The 22,335-nt window shown below is 32.8% G+C and overlaps 1 protein-coding gene across 3 annotated transcripts in view; it reads left to right on the top strand.

The window, feature by feature from the left end:
* Positions 1-2,686: 2,686 nt before the first annotated feature.
* LRRTM4 (leucine rich repeat transmembrane neuronal 4) overlaps positions 2,687-22,335 on the top strand; it is a 708,453-nt gene continuing 688,804 nt past the window's right edge. For 2 of the 3 annotated variants that reach the window (XM_072769986.1, XM_072769985.1), the window contains exons 1-3: positions 2,688-2,989; positions 3,292-3,442; positions 5,261-6,807. In XM_072769986.1, the coding sequence (XP_072626087.1) occupies positions 3,439-3,442; positions 5,261-6,807 (1,551 nt within the window). In that variant the 5' untranslated portion in view covers positions 2,688-2,989; positions 3,292-3,438. Of the gene's footprint in view, positions 2,990-3,291; positions 3,443-5,260; positions 6,808-22,335 lie in introns of all 3 variants that reach the window. The other variant, XM_072769984.1, reaches the window with a different exon arrangement.

Genomic DNA, 22,335 nt, shown 5'->3' with positions numbered 1-22,335 from the left:
TGTTATACCCCAAACACACACAATTTTCCTTTGGATCCTGTCACTGCCACAAAAACTGTTAAAGAAAACAAAACAAAAAAAAATTCAATTCAGTTAATTCTAAAGATCTTATTGTCTTTATTGAATGATTCATGAATAGGGCAGCATTCGATCTAGGAGATAGAAAGGGACTCTGACAAGCTGTAAAAATGAAAGACTTATAGACAGAAGCGAGTGGAACTGAGAAATTATATTAGAAAAATGCAGACTGAAAGTAGCAAGGTCACTTTCCTTCAGGGGATGATGGAGTCTATCTGGCATACTACCTTACTAGTGCTGACCAGGTGATTCCTTTCTGACTGGTTTAAGATTCCATTTCTGGGAGTGGCCAAAACTGTAATTAAGTTAAATTATGGTTGGGTGATATAAGGCTTAGCATAAGTGACTCCATTTTGGACTTTTTGTCTTATTTTTTTAACACATTACAATTAAGCTGAGGTCTGGACATACCCTGCCTCTTCCCCTGGGTGAAGGGTGTGTGTGTGTGTGTGTGTGTGTGTGTGTACTTGTAGGTAATTCCAGGACAACTCTTTCCAGTGATGTCTTTCACACATCTGTTGTCACTCTTAATTCTCTTGGCCCTTTTATGCCCTCCCAGTGTATTCAAGAGACACAGAGTGTAATTGATTTTTGACAACATCCTTGTAAAATCTGCATATGATTTGGTATCTGCTTGGAATATAGCTTCTATTAGATCTTAGTATTTCAAAGAAAACTTGCATTTTAATTGGTTATTACACCATAAATGTGGTTAACATCATGAGATTTTTCCAGTCCACTATCAAAAGCTGTTCTCGTGGCTTATATTGAAACAAAGGAAAACTTACACATACACGCACATATATATATATACATATATACACACGTACCACATATCCATCTTATTTTTAAAAAGTTAGAAAATACAAATAGACAAAAATTCATAAAAGATGAAATGAAATCCATCCAAAATTCATCCCCCAGGAAAATCTGCTCCCTATGTTTTATTTTGCCCCCATGCAAATAAAAATATGTACAGAAACAGACACTCTTAATCATCCTCCAGGACCTGTGTTCTCTGCCTCTACTCTATACATTATGGTCATCATTCCCTGTCAGCAAATATAAGTCATTTTAATTTTAATGGCAGCATGTGTTTTAGTCATGAATTTATTAATTTTTCCTGAACTGATCCTGTATCATTGAATATTTGGGTGGGGTTTTTGTTTCTATGTAAAAACTACTCTTCTATGAACAAATGATATGTGTATCATTTATGTTTGTTTCCTTAGAAAGGCATACCTCCTTCATTAACCAAATAATATTGCCTCTTTGGATGTCCATTTGCATTTCAATAGGTGTTAAGCCTTAAGCCAAAAATATACATTTCTAAAATAGAATTCAGGTATCAGTTAATGGGAAAGGGATAAGTTTGGGGAACATATTATCTGTTTATGTTCCTTGAAAAACCTTAGTATATTAGATAATTGCCTGTTATATTGCCTACTCATAAATCTGAGTCAAATTATTTATGTTATTTATAAGATAAGCTCTCCTGATTAATATTTTTGCTGTTAGTCTAAAACCAAGAAATATTTCTAAGAATATTCATTTTTCACTGATCCATAGCAATTCTAGATACTTAAGTAAAATTTGTTTGAACTTCTCACATCTGCTAAGTTAATAATCTTATCTAGCAGTCGTTTATTACATTGATTCATTCTTTTGGATTGTTCCAAAAATTATCTGCCAGAGCATTATGATAAACAAGTAAAGAAGAGAAATGAAATGGAATGTGATGCATCATTATTTTTTTTTCAAAGTCCAGTACAAGTTGAAGGAAAGTAGAGGCTTTTAAAATACATACTTCAGATCTTCATCATTTCATCCTTCCTAATTTTGAGGATATTTTGCAAATTTTAGATAAACAAAACAGTGATGTAGAACTCATATGCTTTTGCTTTTCTGGAATTGCACATTAGAAATAACTTGTGTAAGAAATTACATTATTAATGTAGATAATTTTAAAATATAGTGACTGCACTAAGGATGTCAATTATACTCTGAAATGATACTCTTATCTACATAACATTTAATGTCTCTTAGATGCCTGCACATTTGGTTAAAATAGTATTAAAGATAAGTACTTAAAGACTAAGAATGCACACTTTTAGAAAGTAATGATCTAGACTGTTCAATAAAATGTGCAAAATTGCAGAATGTATTTAATGATCAAAAAGTTAGGAATTTAAAAATAAGACCTAAAAGTTTAAAAATGACTAACTGTAAACGTGATCTAATTACATTTTCCCCTTAAATATGATTATTTCTCTATGTGGTTTGCTTAAAAATAATTAAATAAATAAAGGCACAGCAACAAAAACAAAACTGAAATTGTCTTTTGAAAAGAAAGATAATAAATACGTGATATGTACAGAAAAAAAAAAGGGCCAAGGCAACTTTTAAAAACTGCTAATTGGATAATATTTAGAGAGCCAGTATTTTACTCAATGTTTAATGTCACTGAATGGAAATCCTTGTCATAAGCTTTTCAGACTATATACATATTATTGTAGAGAGAAAAAAAAAGTGATCCTGTGCCTTTAATTTCCCTTTCTGAGAGAAGGAAGGCTGCACACCACTGACAGGCTCACTTGTTCCCGTCTTTAATGTGCAATCTGTTTTCTCCAGCGGAGGGCACTCAGTGTATCACAAACTCAAGCATTAGCACCAACAAGCTCTGAGCATCATCAGTCTCTGGAAAGCCTTCTGAATTAGACAAGGGCTGCCTCTCAGCACAGCTACAAAACACTTTAAACCTGACCAGCTAAATGGATAAACCTAGCCTGCATAGCTTTTAAACTGGGGTCTCATACAGCACAGGAGGCCTACTTGCTTCAAGAACTGAAAATCCAGAGGATGAATTGCTTTATCTGGGAATGGCAAAAGCCAGCACAATAAGGAATGCCAGGTATTCTGAAGATTTTTTTTCTTTTCTTTTCTTTTCTTTTTTTTTTTTCTTTTCTTTTTTTTTTTTTTTTTTTACCTCTCTTTTTACAGAGAAGTTGGTTACCTTTGAAATGGGCTGTAGCTTTTTTGCACAGATTGCCAATTACTGCTGATGGGTCTCTGGTGAATTACACAATGGTCCTCAGAGCCTAGAGGCCCTCCCCCTCCCCCCCAACGGCTTCCTTTCCCTGCCCCCCCATCCCACCCCATGCTGATTTTTTTCATATATGTATATATATTTTTTGCCTGTCCTCTCCGGGGAAGTTTGTATGGGGCTTCTAGCTCACATGCCGGATCAGAATGGTGTGAATGACAGCCGCACTGTGTCATGAAGGTGGTGGTGGTTTCAGCACGAGAGACCAAATAAGAAGAAAGCTGAGAGAGGGGGGAACCGTTTTTGGATGACAAAGGATGGGTAAGTGAACTTTTGTTTCCTTCTTTGCAAAGCTGATCCTCTTGGCTTCCTATTCTCAGTCGTGGCATTAGCTGATAAAAGACGGGGAAACAGGCAAAAAGCAGCAGCCTCTGAGTTTGCCAGTTGACTCAGTATAGTTGCTATTATATTTTTAGATCATTTTCCTTTTAGTAGTTTTTTTTTTTTTTTTCTAATCCATAAATGCATAACGCGGACTTAAACAGACTCTAGAGAAATATCTTTAAGGCTGTCTCTTGTGTGTGTGTTTCTACAGCTTGGGAATTAAGCATGAGATAAATACTGTGTTTGGTTCTATTTCTTGATAATATTAACCACGCTTGTATTTCTGGTCGCTGTCAGGAAGATTGTTAACACTTTACTGCGTGTCTGTAGGGGTGGGGTCGTTACTTTATCAGAGGTCGCACAAGGGGTTGTTTTATCTCTGAAGCTGTATCCTGAACACAGCTTCCAAATTTCCAGCAGTCATTTGCCAGTCTTATTTTTTCAAGTGTGACTGGCTTTTTTCCCCCCTTTCTCCTGTCTGGAAGAGCTGGAATGTATTTCAATGAGATTGTAGCTGGCAAGAGGACAGAGAGCAAGATCGGGTTTCAAATTAAAAACAAAACAAAACAAAACAAAAAACTGGTTGAGTAAAAGAAGGAGAGTTTTTTGATTAGAGGTTTGGCTGATTGCTTCTTGGTTAAAAATGAATATTTAAGAGAAATAAACTGCAGCACACAGGTTTTTTCCCCCCTACCGCTAATAAATAATAAATCTACTGTTGGCAGAGGAGAGAAGCCCCTTACCATGCTATGACTTGGAAATGCCAATACATTGCAACTTTGCAGGTTTTCTGAAGTTAATAGAGGTAGGGGAGGAAAAAAAAAAGTCAGTGAGAAATTTGAGCAGGTCGGGATGAAGGGGAGGAGGGGACTAGTCAGTCTACTGCTTTACCTTGTTTATCCCCCAAATTTGCAAAAGCAACTATGTTAAAAATAAGAGCAAAACTAATACTACACAAGATTATTTTGCATTTTATGGAAATACTTAATAAGAATCTGACAATCTTAACTTTGGACTGTTCTGTGTTACCAGTAGTTAGGGCTCTGAGCTGGTATATCACTGGGCAGGAGAGCCACAGTAGGCAGAATTTCCTGAAAACTGAGAGCATATATGCTTATTAACACATTGAGACTACCTCCCACTGTTATTAGTCTTCATACCATGCTTCATTGGCTGCCCATCCTAGTCCCAATGCCATTTTTTCGGAGCCCATGCATTGTTATTCCATTATGCAATAAGGATATAATTTCAGGCAGAGCAAACTTGGGTTACCTTGACAGCTTACTGAAGCTCTCTTGTCAAATCAAAGCCTGTTTGCTTAACTACGAAAGATGTACAAGTACGGTGTTTTCTAAGTCACATTTTTGCCATTACCAGAAGACTTGGTACTCTTCCTTTTGGTACTGATGTTCGACAGAGTGACTAGCCAAATATTGTTATTCCAGTGTTGGCATTAAGTGATAAGCAGGCTGTGTGCTCTTCAGTGTTGACGAACATATGAACTCAAGAAACTCGGGAAGGCTTTTCTTTAGTTCCACGGCACTGTGGTGATTTGAAAATCAAGGAAGAAAGAAGGAAACCTTATGATAGCAAATGTACAACACTGAAGAAAATAAGACTTCAAATGCTAAATACGTTATTTGTATATCAACTGTCCCATTACTACACGAGATGAAATGCCCGATATCGGTAAGCTGGTGGTGATTTATATTAATAGTTTTACAATGTGCATTTGTCTTCTTTTTAATATTGTAGGTTTCCATTTAATTACGCAGCTGAGAGGCATGCGTGTGGTGCTAGTGCTACTTCCTACACTGCTGCTTGTTATGCTCACGGGGGCTCAGAGAGCTTGCCCAAAGAACTGCAGATGTGATGGCAAAATTGTATACTGTGAGTCTCATGCTTTCGCAGATATCCCTGAGAACATTTCTGGAGGGTCACAAGGCTTATCATTAAGGTTCAACAGCATTCAGAAACTCAAATCCAATCAGTTTGCCGGCCTTAACCAGCTTATATGGCTTTATCTTGACCATAATTACATTAGCTCAGTGGATGAAGATGCATTTCAAGGGATCCGTAGACTGAAAGAATTAATTCTAAGCTCCAACAAAATTACCTATCTGCACAATAAAACATTTCACCCAGTTCCCAATCTCCGAAATCTGGATCTCTCCTACAATAAACTTCAGACATTGCAATCGGAACAATTTAAAGGTCTTCGGAAACTCATCATTTTGCACTTGAGATCTAACTCATTAAAGACTGTGCCCATAAGAGTTTTTCAAGACTGTCGAAATCTTGACTTTCTGGATTTGGGTTACAATCGTCTTCGAAGCTTGTCCCGAAATGCTTTTGCTGGCCTCTTGAAGTTGAAAGAGCTCCACTTGGAGCACAATCAGTTTTCCAAGATCAATTTTGCTCATTTTCCACGTCTCTTCAATCTCCGCTCAATTTACTTACAGTGGAACAGGATTCGCTCCATTAGCCAAGGCTTGACATGGACTTGGAGTTCCTTACACAACTTGGATTTATCAGGGAATGACATCCAAGGAATTGAGCCGGGCACTTTTAAATGTCTACCCAATTTGCAAAAATTGAATTTGGATTCCAACAAGCTTACCAACATCTCACAGGAAACTGTCAATGCGTGGATATCATTAATATCCATCACTTTGTCTGGAAATATGTGGGAATGCAGTCGGAGCATTTGTCCTCTATTTTATTGGCTTAAGAATTTCAAAGGAAATAAGGAAAGCACCATGATATGTGCAGGACCTAAACATATCCAGGGTGAAAAGGTTAGTGATGCAGTGGAAACATATAATATCTGCTCTGAAGTTCAGGTGGTCAACACAGAAAAATCACACCTGGTACCCCAAACGCCCCAGAAGCCTCTGATTATCCCTAAACCTACATTTTCCAAATCTGACCCCACCCAGCCCACCCTTGAAACACCAAGCCCTTCCCCAGGGTTTCAGATTCCTGGCACAGAGCAAGAGTATGAGCATGTTTCATTTCACAAAATTATTGCAGGGAGTGTGGCTCTGTTTCTCTCGGTGGCCATGATCCTCTTGGTAATCTATGTGTCTTGGAAACGCTACCCAGCCAGCATGAAACAACTTCAGCAACACTCTCTTATGAAAAGGCGGCGGAAAAAGACCAGAGAGTCTGAAAGACAAATGAATTCCCCTTTACAGGAGTATTATGTGGACTACAAGCCTACAAACTCTGAGACCATGGATATATCCGTTAATGGATCTGGGCCCTGCACATATACCATCTCTGGCTCCAGGGAATGTGAGGTATGAACCATGATCCTCCTAAAAGCATTTCTACTGCGGGGAAGGAGAGGTAAATGTTTGAAGCTCTAGAGGTGTCTAATCACTAGAAAGATTAATGACCCCTTTTGCTTTTGGGTTTTTGCTCAGTGTGAGAGGTTACTTAATTAAATTACAACCACCAGGAAATTGACTGTTTTTTTGTTTTTGTTTTTTTAATGGTTGAAACTTGAAGGAAGTTCATTCAAGGATGAGATTAAGTTGGAATAAAACACTATGTTAAAACATCTGTTTTTTTTTAACAGTTTGTATACAGGGGTTGGACTTAAAAACACACATATACACAAAACTCTTTTCATTCTAAAATTAATGTCTGGTTCTTGTTGTTTGACTTCTGTAATGGAGTAAAGAAGGAGGGGCCAGCTTAATTTAAAAACAAAGTGATTTTACCAAAATTCCAGGAGGTAATGAAGATTTAAACCAAAGAGCAATTTACCCAAGGGTTGATTTTGTTGTAAATTTTTAGTTATACTTAAAGCATGCAACAGGGATCTCACAGGGATAACTGTTTCCGTGTTACTTGCCATTTAGTTATATACCAGCATAGAGAATGTCAGAGGCCTATTGTGTAATTGTATTAGGCCCTTAAAAGATGTCTTTCTTCTTTCCTTCCTTCCTGCCTTCCTTCCTTCCTTCCTTCCTTCCTTCCTTCCTTCCATTTTTTTTTATTATTATTACTGGACATATATCACTTTTCATAGGTTTTCTTAAGTGCTGGCTATTTGTATGTAATCACAATGAAACTTAAATTCCATGTTTTGGCTATGTCCCTGGTAACTAAAATCAGGTCATGATATTGTGGATGATTTAGCAATAACATAATGACAGGCATAACAGGGACTGTTTGTCAATGTTGCTGTCATCCCCAAAAGAAATAATGTGTATTCTTGTTAAACTTATCCAAAACTAAGTGATACAAATATTTATAAATAAAGAGAGAGAGAGATTTGAGTTCCTGGTATTTCCCCTTTCTGTAACATTAGCTTCAAATGAAGGCATTCCATGTTACATTATTTTCATTTTCATGAGAGAATATGTTTGGATCCAATTTCTGATCATTTACTTTTAAAGATCACTTACACTAACATGCGTAGGAGTAGAGAATAGTCACAGATTTCCAACCTGTTGATAAGTAGTACTGGATGCAAATTGTTCTTTGCTTGGTAAAGTTGATCAAAAAGTACAAAGACTGTGACTGCCAAGGCCTTGTTACTAGAATAAAGTAATGGAGAAAGAAAGTTCTGGCAGTATGTTGTTTTAATATTCAATTTTAGATGGTTAGTTTTTCAGAGGAAAGTTTTCATGAGTATTGCATGAGTATTTCTCCTTTTATTACTAGTTATAACAGTTGGAAAAAATAATTTGCTCTTTGATAATATATACCCAATCTCTCTATAGTCCTAAAGGCAGATGCTAATGAAATGTTTTCAGACAAGGCACTGAGTTTAAATATTCTCCAACCTAGTAGAATTTGAAATACTGAGCTATTCTTGAGAGTTCATTTTCTCCTTTTTGTATATGATTGAAAATAAGAAAAGTAATCCCAGATAATAAATCCCTAAAAAAAACCTGTATGAGCAATTGATATTGAAATTAAAAAGAATAAAAGATTTTGTATAAAAGTCTTAACAAGGCTTGATGCTTTTGTTGCAGGTTGATATTTATATAATATACATGAATATTAGTAAAAGAAGTTCATCCATCTTGTTTTATTCTAGGTTCTCTTTATATTTTGAGATCCTCTTAAAGGCTAGTAACATAAAAAAGAAAAGAAAAATCCAGGTCCATTCATTCATTTTCTCTTGACTTTTGTCATAGAAAAGTGATTTTTGTTTATAATAATCACCAAGAAAGAAGAAATATTTTTTTTTAAGAAGAAAGATTCTTAAAGAACTAGGACTTGAGTATAGTCTAAAACTTTTCAGAGACCTTTAGTTCCAGAGATTATTCTTTCAAAGACCTTAGGCTTTATCATGATAGGAAGAAAATAAAAGCATGTTTTATTCCATAAAAATATGAGTATGTCAAAACACATTTTGATATTATATATAGTTTGTAGTGGGGAGGTTATGGTCATGAAATTGCAGTGGTATTATTATTGGAGATGAATGTGGTGTTAAGACATTAAATAACGAAGAATTTAATTAAATATTGTAATGAAGAAAGTTGAAATGGCAACCCTGCTGAAGTAGATCAAAATCTCCATGCCATAAAAAGTGGAAAGTGGTAGGCTATACATCTAAGACCATTAACTCAAGGGGTCCAATAAAGCTACATTTGAGAGAATGTTAACTTGTTTTGAAACACAAACACATCAGAACATTGCAGCAACCACTTCTCCTTTTTATAGGATGTTCAATCTATTACAGTTATAGGTAGATACAAGAAATGAGAAAAGGCAAATTCTTAGAAATTATGATTGCAGACATAACTCCCCCTTATGTCTTTGTCACCATGGAGTAAAATTTCTCCTGTTGAGAAAGTGTCTCTACAAAATGAAGCCAGGAGAAAGAAGTGAATTGTCCAAGTTTGTGATTTCTTAGGAGTATAGAGGTATGCTGAGTTGTAGTCTGGTGTTTTTGTAAACATCACATATGAATAGCTTAGAAAAATAAAGAGTCATTAACATTTATAATACAATTTTGTGAGGTAGGCTTTTTCTTTCAATTCAAAACACCAAACTCTACCCAATAAAGCCATAAATATTTAATTAGGAATCTTAGCACTAAATGCTAATTTTCTAAGACAGTGCCTTGAACAAAACCTGCATTAAATTGAAAATTCCACTTATACAACTGTTACATTTAGTTATCATGATCTAAATATGGTTAAAATATTCATTTTGTCTATTCCTTTTAAGAAGGAAATAAAAATATCAAGACTCCTAATTAGAATGGTGTCTGTGAGCTAACATACAAATATAGCGTTCAATAAGTGAATAATTTGGTTATATTCTCTGTAAGTTTTAGTTTTGAAAATTCCACATGCACATTTGAGGCTAATACTTTGAAGAAGATAATTATAATACCTTAGGCAGTAAAAATCTCTTATATCTATAAAAGAAGAATAGAGTAGATAGTTGTGAATAATTAATATGATATATGGCACAATTCTAATAGATACATACATCTTAATCATGGTACTTTGAGTGGAGCAGTGTGCTTGGTTGAACTGAATCATTTAATTTGTCTGTCCTCAATATGTGCTTAGAAAGAACTTAAAGCCAAAAGGAAGCTTTGCCTAAAGCTTAGTAAAGTATTATTAAAAGAGAAAATTGCCAAAAAAGAGAGAAAATTGCAATATGTACTTTTGAAAATAGTTTGTGAAACTTTGCATAGCTTTATCTCACTAAAAAATATTTATAAGCATTATGAAGTTACTTTATTCTGCCTACCAGATTTTACTTAAAATTTATACAGAACAAAGTTTTTGAATGCTTGGGTTTTTTTTGTTTGTTTGTTTTCTTGTTTTTTTAAATATTTTATTTATTCATGAGAGACACAGAGACAGACATAAGTAGAGGGAGAAGCAGGCTGCATGCAGGAAGCCCCATGTGAGACTTGATCCCAGGACTCCTGGATCACTCCCTGAGCCAAAGGCAAACACTCAACTGCTGGGCCCCCCAGGAGTCCCATGATAGCCTGGTTTTTCAAGGATATGTTCTATCAAATGAAAATAGCAAGGACCTTTTAAAACTAGTCATTGTGACTATAGGAAAGAAGAGAACACTTCAAGTTTGTCTTGCAAATTAAAAAAAAAAAATGAAATTGGTAAAACCTTAAAATGAATGAATAAATGAAAGTGGTCTCTAAAGAAATCCTCCATCCAAAGTATTTTAAAAGTTAACTAATTGAAATATAAAATTTAATGATCTCATAATGCTAAGAGTGCTGCCATTAGGAAAATGGGAGTATAGGAGACATTAGATATATATTTTCCAATATTTGATATTTTAGTTAAAATTCTTCAAAATCAAGTAAAATATAAATATAATGGCTGTTATTGGGCTTACATTATTTCTTTTACTGCTGTGCAGTGGGTGGTATAGACCATTTCTAACAGTTTATTTTTATTGAATGTATTATATCAGATCCAAACTATTGATTTAAGAGGGATTATTATTTCTACACTTCAGATATTGGCATTTTCAACCATACTAGATGAATTTCCAAGAACTAAAAAGCATGTTCAAAGAGGATTTGTGAGTGAAGCAGGCCCAATATCCTTCAGTTTAATTTATACTTTACCAGTACAAAAGTATAGAAAATAAACTTCATTTTGGTGGCTTACTACTGCCGTGTTATGTCAAAATGTTATAATTGAAACTCTACTTTGTACATTCACATGAAGTATATTTATGTGTGAGAATATGTGTGTGTTTGTGTGTATGTATGTGTACGTGTTCATATACACAGAGAAAGAAATAGATTTCCATTAAAATTCCTGTCTATTTTAGACATTTGAAATATTGGTGAAGGAATCCTGTGTTATAATTACCAGAATTTGTTAGTCACGAATATACTTTTTGATAAATGTTGAAATCTCTCAAAAATTATTAGTATCTCATGTCTAGGTAGTCTTAATGTTCTTTTTCAAAAAACAGAATTTAAACTACACATTGCCATTTTTGGTGTGACTTTGGGCTAGTCACTTCATATCTCTGTGACCCATCACTAAATGAATATATGTAATTAGCACAATATATCCCAACTCAAAGCATTCCTCAGACTACTAAATTTTGTAAACTCCCAGCAGTCATTCCCAGGACTAAAAGAGCAAAGGATATGGAGGAAAAAATGAGTTATTTATATTCATTGTCAATGAGAAAAGAAAGAACTTCTCTAGTTAATAAAAATTGGCATACTCAGGTGAGGAACATTATAATTTCTTTATGCTTGAGGGGAAAATGTATAATACACACGCATGCACACATATGCATACATGCAAGCACACACAAAAATTTTTATATCTTTTAAATTCTGGCAAGTAACCAGTTATTTTGAAAACATTTAAAATATGACTGATTTTTTAAAAACACTATTTTCTGAATTTGATTAGGTTAAAATCTATTTGTGAATAGAGTTTTCATTAGAATCTGCAAATGGTAATCGTAAAGAGTGACAGCTTCCAAGAAAGCCTGACATAGTTAATTTAGGAAAGATTTTAAACTGATGATAAGGGGTTTAATTACCTTTTTTAGAATAAGTTTGCATTAGCATGTCATGGACAAAATTTTAGTAAGTTATCAAATTGAAAAGTCTGACTATGCTATGGTCAGGAATGTACAGCTTTTGACATACCCCAGTAATCTTCATATGATTTCAGAATTTTTCTTCTTGACACTTTTCTATATTGAATAAAATCTAGTCATCCTAGTTCTCAGGAATTACATTTATAGATAGCTTTATGTATTGGGAGTTGCTCAGTAATATTAGCATTGGGGACTTGGTGACTCATCAGAATTTTCATATCTCTAGAGTTTCATGAATCACTAAATCAAAGTGAAACACTTGCAACCTGTAAATCAGACAATGGGGGAGATTTGAAATATTTGTGCATATTTGAATCAGTGAAAAGCATGGAAGTGATGTTATATTTTAAAAATTAAAATTGCTTTTTATAGTACCAAAAGAGGTCTCATTCGTCAGGTCAATTTAACAAAATCTCAGTATTTTAAAATGAAAGAGAAATTATGAGGGTATTTTTCTTGGCACTCCATAGGCCATTAAACATTTAGCTGTAAATTAAAGAAAGTTGAGAAAAAGCACATTATTTCCTGTGGTATCAAAATCACTGGCTTTTTAATAAACTGCTTTAATATGCTTAAAACTTCTCAATATATGCAAATGCTATGATTCATACTCCTGCTAAATAGTTTAAAAAATAATGTTTTCATTGTCAAAAGAAATTAAAGTTAAACAAATGTAGAGGTAGGAAAATTGTTTTTTAAGAGTAAGATGTTTGACTTTAAGCCAAATCTTACATACTTATCAACTTAAGGTTTGGGAGTGAAAAGCCAGCAAAGCTGATATCCATTAATGAATGGTTAAAGGAATTATGAAAATATTTTTTAAAAATCAGAAATAACTTGTCCAAAAATTATCAATAAGTTTGACTAAAAGGAAAAAATTGAACAAAAACTGTTGCCTCGATATCAAATAAGTAGTAAACACATGCATAACTAAATAAGATTGTGATATTTAGCATTATTGTTTGCATAGGGCAATGAGATTTTATATTTTGATATTATATAAATGGTGTTCTTAAATATAAATACAAAAGTAACTGAAATATAATTGTGTTTAATCAACCATGTGCAATTAAATACCCATATACCCCACCTAAATATTTCTGAAGTGCTAAAATGTATATTGCACACAAATATTAAAGTAATATATATTACAGTCTTCAATAGACCCTGTTCTTTATTACTTGTCCCATTCATATGAATTGCCTCAAAAGTAAATATTTGGGCATGACATTAAAAAAATTAAAGCCATCAAAATAATTTTGTTTCTTCTGTCATTTATCATGGTTGTTTTCTGAATCTTTGGATGTCCATACTACCATCTCTTGGAAAGTTCTATTCTCTCCTTTACTTCAGTCTTTATATTTACTGAATTCTCAGACCTCAAAAGGGTAAAGATATAATCATTAAACCTAGCAAGAAGTGTCATCTTTTTCTTTTCTTTTTTAAATGTAAATTCTTTCTGTGGAAGAAAGTAAGATACATTACACATTTTTATCACATTGGTTTTAAAGAAAAATTTAAGGTAAAGGAAAACTGTACTGATAAAACAAAATTTCCTGCATAAATTTATGTCATTTTTACCTAGTATTTCAGTGGTTGCAATCTTCAAATCCCATTGAGTTTAAAAACTTAAAGAAAAAATTATGCTTTATTTAAATATTCAATGCAGGCAAGCTAAAGTGGATTTGTTTAAGAAAACTCACTCTTTTTTAGGATCTCATAAGTGAATATATACTTCCAAATAGGAATGTGTATGGTCATGACTGATTTCACTTTTGGGTCATTTACAAGGTTAGTGCAGAACTATATAGACACGGACTTTGGGATAGCTAATAATATAGACAAAGGAAAAATACCTGAAGTTATTTTATTTAGTCAGTTCTATTTAATTCATATCACAGTATATTTTCATTTTAGAATAATAATTTTGTTTCACTGTCTTCTTTTAAAATTAAGTATCATCATATAAAGCATTGAAATTACACCGATTTTTTAAAACCAATGAGAAAGTCTTTGAGTTTAAATTCTGTGCTTGTTTTTAATTCCTCCTTCCTCCCCCCAAGTCACATTTACTGAATCATCAGTTCTTTCATTTTGCCTAGTTATCTAGTTATTTGCAAGGGTAGGAATTATTGAAAGTTGATTTCTTGTTTCCTTTAAGTACCTCCTATTAAATGCATTTTTGTTCAACTGAAGCCCTGAAAATATTGCTTGTTTGTTGCAGCTTAAATTTAATCATGATGCATTTCACTACTAAGTTTTTGATACTTACAATTTTAAATTGACACCAATATTGTTAAATATTTCTAATAAGACTTAAAAAAGAAATAGAAATTAATTGTGTCTGAGTCTTTTTTAGTATGATCTCCACAGATGAAAAATTGTTATTTTCTTCTGTGTTTATAGGTCTGTAAAAGTCTTAGCAGAGAGATCAGCCTTAAAGTACTTTAGGTTGATGGTCAAACCATAGTATGGACCAAAATTGCATTGGTCCAATGGTTAGATCAAGGGGTGAAGAAAAGGTCTGGGAGACTTGAAACTGACTCACTTTACTTCTGTAATATTGGACAAGTAAATATGTATCTGACCTTTCTGTGATATAATTTTTCCATCTATTGAACTGGGATAATAACTTTCCAACTAACTTGTTGAAATGATTAATGAGCTACTATTCGAAAACCACTCTGAACTCCTCCATAAAAAGCTTCAGTGTAAATATAAATGACTATTAGCCATAAGCCCTACTGTCTACTGAAAAATGCAAAATACATTGTGGCTGTATTATTTTCATTGTTATTATTAGTTATAATGATGGTTATAATACTCCCTGATGTAGAAACAAGTGTTGTGGTTACATTTTTACTAAAGTGAATAATAAACCTGACCTTTCAGTCCCTTGTCTGAGCTGTAATTTAGTTTGGGTACCAGACACACTAATATATAAATAATACCTCAGGATTTATAAAATACTCCCTTGGCTGAACATTTTATTCACATTTCAAAGAAAGTAGCATTTACAGTTCTTTTATTAGTATTAATTCTAAGGAAGAAATGGGTTATAGAAACAACTTATAAATTTCCATTCTGATCAAGTATTGTCCTTCAGTTCATTTTCTTAACAAGTGGAGACAATTTTAATTTCCCCAAAGTGTTTATGCATAACAAGAAGTTAATATATATTTTTCAGAAGACCTGATATTTCTCTAGCAAAAATACATAATATTTAATGCTTTGATGTACATAAATATTTATTGTGGTTGAATATAATATGAGCATTTATTTTTGAATAAATAGATTATTATATAATTCCTATTTTTGTCCCCATACTCATAATATATTTTAATGTGAAATACTTTTCTTTTTGAGTTTTCCCATGGAATACCTCCTGTGATCCTATTGTGTGCTGTGAAATAGAGGGCACTACTAGTGCAGATCCTTAACAAAAATAAATACCCCACAGACAAAAGACAAAATTTTATCTTTCCTGGAGAAGGCAGTAAGTTATTTTCTTTGTGATTGGAAAAGCAGAGTTATTCCCAAATGAGGATTCTTCCAGTCATTGAATATGTCTCTTCCAATTATCTATTCTGGAACTAGGGATATAACTACAGGATGGGACCATGGATCCACTGGACCTGAACTAAACTCCATCAATCACCGTAAGCCCCTAATCTAACTCTGGGACCACAGTGAAGTTTTGAATCTGCAGGAATTAGTATTACTTCCAAGTTAATGTCCAGTAAGCCCCCAAAACTATTATGGCACTTTCCCCATTGCACAGTCACCTTGGTAAATAGCTGTTTGTTTCTTTGGGAATGGTTAGGAGAAAGATTAAGAGTATACCTTTTGACAATGTAGCTCCATCTTTCCTCAAAGGGATCTGACCTTTCACTCAAATTTTTCTGAATCTGTAAATTGGCTCAAGTCTGAGAATTGATTATGGGGCCACGACACTACTTTCATGACTCAACTTATACTTCTGTTCACTTGACCTAGATCTGACCTACTTATACTGATCATGTAGGAATTACTACAAATGTACTTTTTTTCCTAGGGACCCCATGTTCAAATAGACAATTCCATGGGTCTCTTGAGTCAAATATTTTGATGACCACTTTGACTATACTGTCTCCTATGGTAACTGTGCCTATCTTTTCTTTGGTAATTAAGTGCTAACATTAAACCCATGCCACCTGGGGATCTCATGTTTTCCCGATGAAACAGGAATGCCAATTCAGTGCTAGCTATTCCCACTGGTTTCTGATATGCCACAAAGAGTGACTACAGAGTCATTAGCTATGAACTTACTATTCTCAAACTCTTTCCCCTCTCCAGTTGCCAGATAGTGAATCCATTTTATACTCTTTGGATATGGTCTACAGAACTCTAACCAGAATATTTTTTTAATTTTTGAGATTCACTGCTTAGATTCTAATCTTGAAATTTGAAGGATAAAATAATGTTATTTATCAATATAATATTTTAATAACTTTGTAAATCTTAATCTCTTTGGCTCTCTGTCCACTCATGGTTTGTGTTTCCTCAAATGACTGGATGATAAGAGATGACTTTAAATCAATATTCCAACTTTATGCTCTTTAAATTTGACATTCCATCCTCCTTGAAAATGTATATAAATTCTTCACCAAAAAATGAAGTTTGGCAAACATCATTGGCCTATTGAGATAATAGTATCCATTCTCTTACTGCATTTCTTACTGAAAACTTATTGGAACATAGTTATTAACTACATATGCAAATATAATATTTTATCATTGTTATCAGAATAATTCTACTTTATAGATACTAAACAATTTCTGAAATATGAGATATAATTTTGTGTGTTAACCTGATGTATCTTATTTGTTTTCCAATATTTTCTAATTATAAATGACTACTTCTTTCAAAAATTCTGAAAACATGAGGTTATTTACAAAAACAAAATAAGTATAAAAAATTTTCACTATGCAGTGATAATATTTTTAAAATTCTTCCATTTTACTTATATGTACAGGTAGTGTATTATAAAATTAATTTGGCGCTGAAAACTGTATGTACAGATTTATATATTGTTACTTTAAGGTTCACATTTTGTGATAAATAGAATCACTGCTTAAAATACTGTGTGTTGAAACTACATTCCTGAAATATGCCATCTTTTACCTAAGTCGTCTTTTTTGTTGGACATTTATGCTGAATTGTTTTTACTGTTAGAATAGTTCTACAATGACATCTTCGTTTAGGTAGATTCCGCGAAGAGAAAATACATAGCCAAAAGAATGAAAACTTTAAATTTCTTAAGTCATATTGCTACATTATCCCCTAAAAATATATACCTATTTGTATTAACACATGCATTGCTTAAGATTTAACATTTCCCCACATACACACCAACATTATATATTATCTTTTATTAAACCAGTTGACACATTATTTTTAGTGTTTAATATTTACATCTTTAACCTTCACGTGTTAGACTTTTTGTTGCAATATTCTGTGTTGTTTGGATATCTTATTTTCAAATATGATATATGAACAATCCGTGAGGTCAACAGTATTTATTATGTTCTCTTAAATTGATTTTATTTTTAGAAAGGTCTTTCCCATCTTGTATGTAAGTAAACATTCACTATGTTTTGATCATTTCCTCTATAGGTTTATTTTTATATTTAATTCTTCAATCTACCTAAAAAATACTTTAATATATAATGTGAAATATGGAACTAATTTGTTTTTTCCTCACTAAAGAATTACAATTTTGTCAGTATGTTTTACCTTATATTAATGTAAAATTTTCATATATCCATGTCATTTTTGTGTTTCTATACTTTGACCATGTATTCACTATTCTTGTATCAGAAGCATATTTTATGCTAGTATGATTTTAAGATATATTTTAATTTTTACAAAGGAATCTTCTACTAAATTCCACATATATTCTTAAAAACTATCTTGGTTATTTTTTGCTATTTTTATTTGAAATTAAATTTTACATGTCTCTCTTCCTCCACTCTCTCTTTAACCTTTATCTTCCTGAACACACACACACACGCACACACACACACACACAGAGTATTTTGACTGGGATTATATGGACCTATAAATAAATTTGGAAATAATTGATATCTCTACTGTTGTCAAAGTGAAATGTTAAAAAAAAAAGGGAAATGTTATGGATAACATAAAAGTGGCATAGAGCTCAATTTGCACCACCTATTTTTGTGTCTCCAATGAAGATGAGTTGATTTGTTTTATTTTAAAATTCTAATGCATATATAAGACCATAAGTGTATAGATGCATATAAAATTATTATCAACATTTTAACAAGTCCATTAATTTCAGGAGACAAAAATAATTTTTTTTTAATTTCTAGTTCAAACATAATTTTGTAAAACATTAACTGTGTTAACTTTCTAAGAGTTAAGATTTCTTATTTTTCTATTTGTATTGGCTAAATCTAGAATATCAAACAATTACAGTGATTTTAAGCAATATTTTTTGTTCCTGATTTAATGGGACTGCCTTTTGTGTTCTTTTCCATTTCATCATTCAATTTGTTCATTCTCCTATTTATTACACAAAAAATGTATTGTTTACCTATATTGATAGGTGTTAATGCTAGGCTCAATTCTTTTGTTTACAACAGCAGATACAATACTTTGTTTTAGGTAAAAATTATCACAGTTTTCATTATACCTATAGTCTTATTTATAAAATACACATTGATCAGGATGGACATTACGTTTCATTAAATGACTTTTGGAATTGTGTTTTTTTTCTCTTTTTGTGAGGCATATCTTTCCCTCCCACCTTCTAGTTATTGGCTTTATGAATTGCATATTTTATTTCCTATTTTTAAATGTTATTTGCATTTCTGGAATAAATTAAGGCATTTCTTTCATAACATTCTTTCTTAAATCAGCTCTCATTGCGTCTACCTTTATCTTGCTTGCAATCTTAAAATTCCTGTTAATTAATAAGGCAGGATAGGATGGTCGATACTATTCCCTCTTCATCAGTTGAGTTATATTTAGTATTATCTCTTTTTCTAACTTTGAGATGGTTAAAATAATATAGACATTAACTTTGCCTTGAAATTTGTAAAACAGGCAATGAAAACTCCCTTTGTATTGTCCCTTTGGGGATATAATACTGAGAAAACATAGATTCTATTCAGATTTGTTTGCCTTTTGCTGTCCTTGAGTCAGAATTTGGACTTACAGTTTTCTAGAAAAAATACCCGTATTATTGAAAATGTAACATATATAATGATTTTTATTTTATGTAATAATTATTTATTCTTAAGCATCTTCCCTAGTCATATATTTGTTCCTTTAGTCTCTATGGACCACCATACTAAAAGCTATAAATGAGGCAGGTGAGTATCTTTGTTGCATATTCCTATAATCCAGAACAAAACCCTCAAATCGTTAGATATTAGATGCACATTTTCGTTAAGAATGTAAATTCCTTAAAGATACAAAATTTCTTTAGTCTTTTTTAATATTTTAGTTGTTAGTTTATTTTTTTCATAATTGCTAAGGATTATTGGATTTACTGCTATTTAAGAAGAACGGGAAGAGAATTACCTTCAAATTATAGGGAATTATATCAGTTTTCTTTTTCCCAAGGAATTAACATCGCCTCTGAATGAATCCCTCTACCAATAGGCTCTGATGTTCTAATGATAAGTTTTACCTTATCATTCTGATCTTACCTTTTACTTTCTCATAAAGCCAAATTATTCCTTTAGTCTGATCAGGGTCAGCAAAATATTTCTGTAATGGGTTAGATCGTAAATATTTTAGACTTTGTGGGCCATATGCTTTTTGTCACAGCTACTTAACTCTGCCATTGTAGCATGAAAGCAACCATAGAAAAGATGTAAAGGAAGGTCACATCTGTGTCCCAATAAAACATTATTTACAAAAACAGGCTACACTCTGGCTCGTATTTTACAGTTTGCTGACTTGTAATCTGGATCATTATCATAGGCTTTTAAAGACCTTGGAGTCTTACCCTCAAAATAAACTACATAGAATTGTCTCCTAACCTGATATCTTCCTTTTTATTGTCCTTTCTTATTCCTCCCCTTCATGGAAAATCTTTCTAAAAGATTCTACCCAAGTCTACCTTTCCTCATCTATCATTTAGTTCTTCAACCCACTACAGTCTGTCATCAGAGCTGAAAGCCATCAAAACAGCTCTTGCTAAGTTTGTCACTGACTTCATTAACACTAAATTTGATGGCTGTTTTATTCTTGCTTTACCTTGATATCTTAACGTTCAACACTAGGCCTTTTCATCTTCAAATGTTCTCCTCCTTGGAATTCTATACAGGGGCTATTCCCTTTCCATTTTATCATGCTCCTTTTTCATATCCTTTGTAAACTAAATATTATGTTTTCTTTATGGCTTCATCCTTGCACTTTCTCTACAACCCTATATTCATTCATTCTCTCCCTCTCCTTCCTCTACTCTCTTTTTCTTTCTTTTTATTTTTAGATTTTATTTATTTATTCATGAGAGACGCACAGAGAGAGGCAGAGACATGGGCAGAGGGAGAAACAGGCTCCCTGCAGGGAGCCCAGTTGAAACTCGATCCCAGGACCCCAGATCACGACCTGAGCCAAAGGCAGACATTCGACAACTGAACCACCCAGGTGCCCTCTAAACTCTCTTTTTCTTTCTGCATGAGAGAGAAATAGACAGTGTACTTTACCATTTTTTTCTACTAATAAAGTTATTCCTTAATTGTGTGACCTCTTCTCTGAGTTCCTTACATCTATAACAATTTTCTATTTGGCATCTGACGTCAAAATATCTATACTGTAACGCATTTCCAAACTAAGTCGTGATCTTTTCTTCCAAGCCTGTGTTTTTCTCAGTGGTCCTTGTCTTGTGAATGAAACTATACATTGCTGCAAGTCAGAATCCAAGGAATCACAACTGACCCCATCCTCAGCCTTACACTCCATAAAAAAAAATCCATTATGAAGTCCTGCTGATTTTGCCTTTTAAGAGTCTCTTAAACCCATCCATTCTGTCTTCACTAGAGCCACATTTTTGTCCTGTTTAGTCTCCATAACTGATCTCTTGCTCCATTGGATTTATGCTCTACTTTGCACACAGGTTCATCTTTTAAAATGAAAGCTGTTCACATCATTCTTCTCCTTAATTTAAAGCTATTTAGTGGAGTCCTGTTCTTAGAATGAAAATGAGAACATTTAACATGACCTTAGAATCACTGATGAACTTGTCCCTGCCTTACAGATTGTTTTCACATCACACACCCCTTACTCTCAAAGGTCCATCCCAGGAGGCCTCCACACTCTTTACACTGGCCTTCGTTCTTTTCCCTCTTGCTTGTCGAACTCTCTCCTTTGACAAGATCATATATAAGTCCAGCCCTAGGTACTGCTCACTTCACTTAGTTAATTTCCATTCATCAACTCCTCAAGACATTGCTGAAATCCTTGTATTGTCAAACCACAATATTTTATTCTTGCTCACCATTACTTCTTTTTTCTTTAATAATGATTTGATTAATATCTTTCAATTCTGTCTATATGACTATTTTTGTTTGACTCTTTATCTTCAGTGCCTCATTCCATGTCTTATATGTTTATTGAAAGGACATTTACTGAAAGAATAATTTTTTTTCTGAAAAATTAATAAGCTTATTTCATTATTTGAAGTTTTAAACTATAGATAAATTTTATGGTATAGGTTTTGGAGTAACCCATTTTTAATATATATTTTACTCACTGATTTGTTTTCATTAATATTCCATTTTATTATATAGTTCATGTTCAATATGTCAAAACATAAGGGCAAAAATGGGAAAAATAACCTTAATATAAGCCTTTTTTTTGCCATTTTCCTAGCATATTTCTATATTTTTTGTCATACAAATAATGAAGCAAATTGTTTATAATCTGTTATTTTTACTTACTCTAATGTGAGTGTATTTATACATCAATAAGTATTCATCTACAACATAATTTTAGTTAGTGGATAATTTTGTATATTACTTTACTGTAAACAGATTTCAGTTTTGTTTTAGTGGTTGTTTTGACATTTTTGACATAAAGAAACTTAAGATAGCCACCCTTGCATTATGTCTTTCTAAATACTTAATGCTTAAATATCTATAATGACTTTTCAAAATCATCTTCTTTTATTAAATACTTGAAAAAATTTTGGCAATTACCTATTCCAGTTGAGATCAAAAAGTATT

Source organism: Canis lupus, chromosome 12 (assembly GCF_048164855.1).
Source record: "Canis lupus baileyi chromosome 12, mCanLup2.hap1, whole genome shotgun sequence".
Taxonomy (NCBI): Eukaryota; Metazoa; Chordata; class Mammalia; order Carnivora; family Canidae; genus Canis; species Canis lupus.
This window is presented reverse-complemented; position numbering and strand designations above follow the sequence as displayed.